General features: G+C 49.5%; 1 protein-coding gene across 2 annotated transcripts; it reads right to left on the reverse strand.

Moving 5' to 3' along the window:
* Nucleotides 1-1,186: 1,186 nt before the first annotated feature.
* LOC103826028 (histone H2A.Z) lies at nt 1,187-3,405 on the reverse strand. 2 transcript variants are annotated; one of them, XM_030239485.2, is made up of 5 exons: nt 3,188-3,405; nt 2,770-2,847; nt 2,264-2,377; nt 1,736-1,865; nt 1,187-1,584 (listed from the first exon to the last, which is right to left on the reverse strand). In XM_030239485.2, exons 1-5 carry the CDS (start codon nt 3,188-3,190, stop codon nt 1,523-1,525), a joined length of 387 nt encoding a protein of 128 aa, XP_030095345.1. In that variant the 5' UTR covers nt 3,191-3,405; the 3' UTR covers nt 1,187-1,522. The 2 variants fall into 2 exon arrangements, with proteins under 2 accessions (XP_030095345.1, XP_009099531.1); XM_009101283.3 differs by lacking the exon at nt 3,188-3,405 and having other exon boundaries at nt 2,770-2,895.
* Nucleotides 3,406-8,323: the final 4,918 nt, after the last annotated feature.

An 8,323-nucleotide genomic window follows, 5' to 3' on the forward strand; every position in this document is an offset into this window, starting at 1 on the left:
GCGCATGCGCCGCCCCGCCCGCCCGGGGCTCCGCCGCTACCCGGCCTGGAGCGGCTGGAAGGGCCGGGAGCGCTGGATCGTCCCGGCCGCGAGCGCAGCCGCCCTCACGGCCGGCCCCGCGGGGGAGCCGGCTGCGATGGAAAAGTACCGTGCGCGCTGCCGCAGCACTGCGGCCCCGCAGGGCAGTGAGAGCAGCCCGCGCGGGGCCACCGCTTCCCGTGCCCAACTCTGCCTGACGGCACTCATTAGCGGCTCGCACCGCTCACTGTAATTAGTGGCAGCAGCTACAGCCCGGCAAGGAGTGCTGTGCCGCCAAGGAAGCGCTCGGGTGCTGGTCCAGGGAAGCAGCGCAGCGCCAGAGGAGTGCAGCTTGCACAGGTCTCACCAGTCTCCGATCTAGGTCACCGCCTTCCAGCTACAGTGCTGCAGCAGAGATTATTACCTCCAAGAGCTTAGGGAAGCACAAGAGCCTCAGAACCAAGCCTCTCAGCAGAACCAAGTCTATTTGCAGTATTTCACTGCTGACTGCGGTTCTGGAAGGCAGGGAGCTTGCTACCCCCAGCCACACGCAGTAACCATTTCCCTCTGCCTTAGCAAAAAGAGGTTTTCCCTCACCACAACAGGCAGGGCTTGGCTATACGAAATGACCTAGCAGAGTGGCGGAGACCTGAAGATGCACCAGACCCCCCCGTAATGCACTACCACTGAGGATTCTACTGCATGGCACAATTTAAAGGCTGCTGCAGTACAGTCCCTGCTTTCGTGGATGTCTGTCCAAAGCTTTTGCAAGCTGAAACAGTAAGAGGGGCCAGGTCCTAACACAAAATTATGTGAACTATGGAATTTCAACAGCCCTTCAGCTTATCTTACCCTCCTCCATGACAGACCCTCTCCCTCCATGAAGGCTGACAGAGTAAAACTGGCCTTAAATAGCATCAGCTTTTTACATGCCCTGCTAAAGACAACTTCAGCACACGACACAGCAGGTTCAGTTAGGAAGAGTACCTTTACAGGACAAAGCCCTGTGCCCTTTCACTACATGGTGTTTACTGACTGCAGTATTCTCAGGCTGTATTTCAAGATGTCCCAAGCCCAGCAGGAAGGGTTGTCAGTTACATGCTCTTGGAACAACTTCAAGAGCTGCAGAGCAGAGACCCGATTTTGCAGTTAATGAAAAAGAGACAAATCAGTCTTGACATAACATTTATTGAGTATTTCCACTCTAGTAGATGAAAAGTCTGTACAAAACCAAACATTTCCTTTACTTAAACCAATCTAAAAACAGTCAGCTCAATTACAACCCACTACAAACACAATAGCTTCTTTGAAGCCATGGTAACACTTAAATATGGTTAAGACTTCAACGCAGAAATTTGGTTTGTTAGAAAGCTCAAGGGAGCTTTAGCTTCTCAAAGTTAAAAAAAGGCAAAATTGTGTTTCACAGATACAGTCCACTGGAATCACCAACACTGGACAAATTAAGTACTTCGAGTCCTGAGATAACAAGGAATCCTGGTATCCTTTAGACAGTCTTCTGCTGTCCTTTCTTGCCAATGAGGGACTTGTGGATATGTGGTATTACACCTAAAAAAGAACAATAGTTAAGACCATGCTATTTTTCTTCAACAATTTTCCTAAACTTCATGCTTCAAGTAAAATGACAACATTAACAAACTTCCAAGTCTGTGACAGTCCATGCCACCCAAGCACCCATGAACAGCAAGCACTGACATACCACCACCAGCAATTGTTGCCTTGATCAGAGAATCCAGCTCTTCATCTCCTCTAATGGCAAGCTGCAGATGACGGGGAGTGATACGTTTCACCTTCAAGTCTTTGGATGCATTTCCCGCCAGCTCAAGGACCTGAGACAAGACCATTTTTCAACAGTTACACAATCAAGTGAGACCAACAGCATGGTCTTAGCTGTGACACTGCCAGTGACAACAAGACAGCAAACAATGTCTCTTTTCAAGGGGTTCCTCCTTTGGAGCTCTGCATTTAGTTTTCCCAATGACAGAGTAAGTGTTCTACAGCATATATGACATGCTGTAACGGCCCATTCTCAAAGTTATTTCACACAATGCATTTTTCCTACAAGGTAGACTGCAGGATTTGCATGAAATGCTGAGGAGTGATATTTCATGGTTTTTTGCACATGAAGAGTTCACAACCCATTCCAAACTATCAAAAACAGTAGGTGCTGGTCATTAGGCCTTTTGGGGGTGGACCAACTTGCTGGCACCCCTTGCAGACATTTTACCTCAGCTGTCAGGTACTCCAGGATTGCAGCACTATACACAGCAGCTGTGGCTCCTACACGCCCATGGCTGGTTGTCCTGGACTTCAGGTGCCTATGGATGCGGCCAACAGGGAACTGGAAAATAAGGGAAGTATGAACAGGCTGTGACGACAGCAAGACTCTGCACAAAACCACACTGTGGGCAGCAGAATCACACTGGCGGAAGCACGGGCTGCATTTCAGAACTTGAGAATCCAGTTAAGAAACTGCATGCCAAACACACATCAGCAACGTTCACAATTCACAGCACAAGCTGTGACAATGGCCACAAGGGAATTACTTTCCTTCCTGCAGAGCTATGCAAAGGTCTGAAACCGGCGGGGTGTGCTAATGTCTGGTTTACGAGCCTTATATCGTTCCAGACAACAGCCAGAGAGCAGAGTGTGAAGGTTTCACACTGAACAAACAAACCAACAGATGGAAGGCCATCCTAACTTTCACTCACGCACACCTCAGCCCGTGCTCACCTGCAATCCAGCCCGTTGGGAACGGGACACTGCTTTGGTCTTGGTCTTCCCGGAGTCCTTCCCAGCTTTCCCACCAGCCTGGCAATGCCAAGAGAAGAGCAGACGCTGACGTCGGCCACCGCGCATGCGCCCCGCCGCTCTACCACCCCCCCTTCCCGAGCACGGCCACCCGCGCGGCTGCGAGGCGCGTGCGCGCCGCCCGCCGCACCGCGCGGCACAGGCCGCACCCCGCGCGCATGCGCGGCCCCCGCTCCCCGTTCCCGGGGCGCCACTGCGCGTGCGATCACCCCCCCCACCCGCCCCCGCCCTCCCCCCACTGAGCCCGCGCGCGTTCCCCCCCCCCCACCGTCATCAGCACGAAACCGGCCCGGCCCCAGCCGCTGCCGCCCGCCCCCCGAGCGCCCCCGCGGTTCCTCACCATAGCGAACCGGAGCGCAGTACCGCGCAGGGGAAGGCTGAAGCAGAGAGCGTCCCGCACGCACCGAGCCCGGACGACAACACCGACCTTTCCCGACCCGCCGCGATTCAAACTGCGCCCACTCCCGCCTTCCCCCGGCCCTTTATATCCGCACCGCGCGGCCGCATCCGGGAACCCCGGCCTCGCCGCCAGCCAATGGCCGCGGGCGGGGCGGCCGCTCTGCCCCAGCGACAACCAATGGCGAGCTGGGGCGGGGCCGGGCGCGCGACGCGGGGGGCGGGAGAGGCCCCGCCTCCACGGACGGAGACAGGGCGGGGGGGATGGCGTGGGGCGTCTCGGTCGCGTCGCCCGAGGTGTGGGGCTCCCTTCGGCTCGGCGCCGGCGGCCTGCTCTGGGGCTGGGGCTCCGGGGGGCCACTGGCGGGAGAGACCCTGCCCAGAGTCACTGCACTCATTTTCGCGGGGCTCTGTATCGCCCGGTCCCGCTCCGAGCCTCGCCTGTGGCTCCAGAGCCGCCGCACTGCCGGCGAAGCTTTCTTTCCACAATGGAGTTAATTGGCTTTGTGTGCAAAGCGCCTCAGGAGCAGCCTGTAGGAGATAATGTGCGGGTTTGGGATGAGGAGTTATTACGCTGCGTTAGCGAGGACACGAGGCTGCTCAGGGGCCTCGAATAAAGCTCCATCAACTCCTCAAGATTGCGGGCGTGGAGAAGTGCCAACAACTGCACACGTGCTCTGATTTTTATTTTTACCTCTATTGTAATACCTAGGGCCACCCAGCCTCAGACTCCTTTGTGTCACCGGATATTTGACAAACTGCAGTTAAAAGCGGTTTATCATTCATTCTGTTCCAAGTGTAACAATTAATGCCGTGCAGATTTCCTCACCTTGGGCGCTTTGAATCCCTGCCTGTGTTTCCCTAAAATGAAGCCATAAGCCGCTTGTTTTTGTGGGATGCCATTTTCAGTATGTTACCATTTAACCTCAGAGCTCAGCTGAGGGTGTTCTTGGTTAATCCTATATTTTCAGCTTCAAAAAAGTAACAATTTGCTGTGCTCTTCCAGAACACTGTAAGTCGGTGTTATCTGAGAGATTTGCTGTTCATCTGTGAGCGTGCAATGAGCTCAGGGAGAAACCTTGGCCTTTAGATGGCTGAATAACTCTTTAGAGGGAAGACAAGCTGGATCTGTCATGCACTTCACCAACCTGATCACAAACCCACCACTTGGGTAGGTGTAGCTTGCAGTTCCTCTACCTTGATATTGAAGGGTCCTGAGCACAATGAATGCTGTTACAGCCAGACATTACATTGGAGGTAGAGCTGACAGCATAAGGTTCTCATGAGGATGCTCTCCACACCATAACTTTTCCCCTTTATTCATGTCTACAACAACTGAAGTACTCAGAGTTCTAAGACAGGAGGATATGTCCTGGTCCCCAGAGCTTCACTTAAAGGTCTTTCCAGCTGTTCACACAAGCAGTAAAGATTTAAAACTTTGTGGCTCTTCTTCTCCAATGTCTGACTGCAAATACTTGGTCCCCTGGCTGTGAAGGACCCTTTGCTTGGATCGCTACACAGCCTAGGGCCACATCATCAATGCCTCAACCCCCTGTTTCAGTTCGGGCTTCTAGTCCCAGCTGCTGTCGCCTCCGGGTGGGGAGACCTACTTCCAGGCACAGTCACTGAGAGGCAGGACTGAATTGAGAGCAGACACTCCCACATGCAGGGATCTGGCAGTTTGTTTTTATGTAACTGTCTGGTGCTTCTGTCTATTTGAAGTATCAGTTGTTTATATTCTTCAGCAAGAAAAAAAGAGGGTTTGAAGGATTTTGGGGGGGGGTTAAGTTTAAAAACAAACCTCAAGGTTTTACAGAAGCCTCCAAAACTTACGGTTTCCTTCAACATGCTATTTAAAAAGTATTTGTGCTCAAAATCAAGGATCCATGTGCCCTTTACCTTGCAGGGAAAGAGAACCAAGTTGCAGGCCATGATACCCCTGTGGAACACCATTCACAATGTAGGAAGAAACAAAAAAATATTTTTCTCTGGTTTCTGTCCACAGAAGCACTAGGAAGAGGAACAAAAAGGCCTCCTATCAGATAGAGATATCCCTGCCACAGACATTCCCTGTTTCACACACACAAACTTTCCACAGGGCTCACTTTGGCTGCTTGGAGCTCCTTGCAGCTGGCATCACCAGGCGAGGCAGCCTCATACCAAAGGTTATATATATATATATATATATATATATATCAGGTTAGGGACGTGTCAGGTAGAGTACATGAAACCAGCCTCAGGTCTCCTCATGCTGGCTAACAAGACACTCTCACGAGCACAGCCTGAGCCCCCCTCTCTGCTATTTAAAGAGATAAATTGAAATGAACTTAGGTACTCAGGAACAATCCCAAAGCAACTTCAGACCCAGCTGTGAGCACAAATAACTCAACCTCAATCCCACATGCACAAAAGGAGCCAAAGGGAGCACCTACCACCCCCATGTTCCTAGTGATATTTATAATGATATTTGTTCTGAAAGCCCATCCCCAGGTGTCTTACCTTTGAAGGCCACAGTGGTGAAGTGTTTTGCATCATTTACCCTGCCCTTGTGCCCCTGCTTTTTTACTGTGAAGTTTTTCTGGTGCTTCTCATTGTTGATGTTGTGTGGGCAGGCTGTGCTGCAGTCCATCACACACAGCCCAGCATTCAGGCTGCTGCTGCCTTGTCCTGGACCATTCCCCCCTGCCCCAGGAAGCTGGATGGCTTTGTTGGTGCCCTGCCTGAGCCAGCTTGGGGCAGCTCCTTGCTGAGAGGCTGTCAGCCTTGCAGTGGGAGCTGCTGGGTAAAGGTTACCTCTGCCTTGGAGACAGAGTGGTATCTGAAGGACCATCAACCTGCGTTCGCAGAGCTTTGGGAGAGTTGGGGTGTGCTGTTGCCTTCTTTTCTACTCTGCCTACTACTTGGTATTATATCCTTATTATTTTCAATTGCCTCAAAAATACAAACAAATTCTCTAAAGCAGGTACTGCTTCTGCCCCCTCAGTAAGTACTGGGCTATGAACATGATAATATTTGGACTTCCTTGAATTCGTTTTTTGCAGGATTTTGGTTTCTGCAGAAGTGGTGGAGATCATCTTGAGTGGGCTGATGAAGCATTCCCAGAAAGCTCTTTGTACCACAGCTTTCAGAACTTCACAGTTTCTGGATCCTGCATAAGTTTAAGTGGGAGATACATGTCGAGGTGCTCAGCTCTGCCATGGTATTCCCAGGATACAAATCTGGATATCTGTGGAACTTCAAAAGCCAGGCAGAGAGCATTTGAGAAATTAATTTTTTTTAGGTGACAGCTAAGCAGTTCAGTTTTTAGTACACAGTTTTTAGTCAGAGGTTTTAGTATGCTGAACTTTGAACCAGCTCCCCTTAGGTGAGTAATACAGTTCATATGGGGTTTTTTTTAGACACCACCTAAATTATTTAGGGTCTAGTTTTTGTGGTGAGATGAATTCCGGTATGACTTATATTTGCCCCCAGAGTTCTTTCCCCTTGCAGAGGGCTTCCCTTGTGCCCTTTTCCAGGATCTCTGTCAAAGAACAGGGTTCTGCTCTGCTGGGTCTCCTTGCTGGCTGCTCTATTTGGGTTCAGGAAAATCCCACCCTCTGTGGCTGCACTGCTGTATTGTTTGCAGTGATTAATGAATTCAATTGTTCAGCTTAACAGACATAGCTATTAATCTGTTATCTCTAAACAGCTTCACACATCGTAGGGATGAGATGTGGTGTGAGATATGTGCTGAAGGGATTACCATGGGCATGATGGCCTGCCGTTGGGGTGATAGGTCATCTTATCTATAGATTGTAGGTGATTCTCATCACTACAATCCAGCTGGAAGAGGGAGTTACATCCAGGTGTCACAGTCCTGTTCTGCCCTTGCCCAAAGCCTTTGTAGTCTCTCTTTTTGTAACTCTCTACTTCATTTAGGTATAAAGTGTCTACCCCTCCCCTTTGTGATAACAGCTAATAGAATATTTGACTACATTCTCACTTCCACTTCTCCAAAAAATGTGATTTGGTATTTGAAATCCTCTGTGGCAGAGTTTGAGAATATGACCACTTTGCAGACAAGTCAAAGGGTTTACTGCTCTCTCCTTCTCCAAAGCTGGGATGCCTCTTTGGTAAGATTTGCACCTCTAGAACATACGTGGAAACACCTGTACATAGTACTATACATTTATGTTTCGCTCATCTAGTGAATCCATCACTGCCAGTCTGTAAGAATCTACAATCTTTTGTTCCAATAAACTGCACTTTTGGTGAGTCTGTGTTTGTGCAAGTTCTTCTGAACCCAACCAGACTTACAGTGCCTCATAGGTTAGCTGCACTATTTCTGAATTTCTGATTGTGAATGAGACTCACTGTATTGGTGCCCTCGGGATCTTACTAAATGCCACTGAACTTACAGTGCTGAATTGGTTGTAAAAAAAAAATTAAACCTAGCTTCACCCTGACCCTCTGAGGACCAACTGGAAAGTAGGAGGGTTTATTTTCTGATGAATTTCTATACTTGCAACAAAATACAAGTCTGTCTAATAGTTCTGCAGATAACACTTGCATACTGATTTCAGAAAGACTTGAAGTACCCCTATATCCACACTGTTGTTCATGGTACACCCTTGTATTTGCTATTAATAGTGTCACAATGACTAGTCTGTGTCGATTTTTATCTTGTTCTTGTTTAGCCAGCTCTGAAAGGAAACTACAGCTAGTTAGGCAAGGTGAAATGAGAGTCTGTCAGAGATGGGACAGCCAGAACTCCTTAACCTCATCCTTCCCACTGTCTTACACAGAAACTTATCCCTCAACACTCTTTTTGGAGGACCAACACTTTGGAGGACCAACACTTTGGTCTTCCCCCTTCCTCCTGTCTGAGCTCTGTTCAATATGGCAATTGAGGCTATATTTACATGGTATTTTGTGTTGGCTTTGAAGTAATTTGCAAGCACTTTACTCCAATTGTGTTCAAGCTGGGGAGTTCTCGGGTGACTCTAATTTACCTTGTGATACCTATGTCCCGAGGGCATTGTAATCAAATAGGCTTTTGCCAGCTATAGAAGATTCGTTATACCAGTTTCTTTGCCTAAGA

Source organism: Serinus canaria, chromosome 4 (genome assembly GCF_022539315.1).
Source record: "Serinus canaria isolate serCan28SL12 chromosome 4, serCan2020, whole genome shotgun sequence".
Taxonomy (NCBI): domain Eukaryota; kingdom Metazoa; phylum Chordata; class Aves; order Passeriformes; family Fringillidae; genus Serinus; species Serinus canaria.

Bases quoted from the DNA above. Each gene is read 5' to 3' on its own strand.
- LOC103826028 (XM_009101283.3), bottom strand. From the start codon at position 2,895: ATGCGCGGTGGCCGACGTCAGCGTCTGCTCTTCTCTTGGCATTGCCAG. The intron at 2,378-2,769 runs GTGAGCACGGGC...CTTATTTTCCAG, and splicing joins CCCAACGGGCTGGATTGCAG to TTCCCTGTTGGCCGCATCCA. The intron at 1,866-2,263 runs GTAAAATGTCTG...GTCTTGTCTCAG, and splicing joins TGGAGTACCTGACAGCTGAG to GTCCTTGAGCTGGCGGGAAA.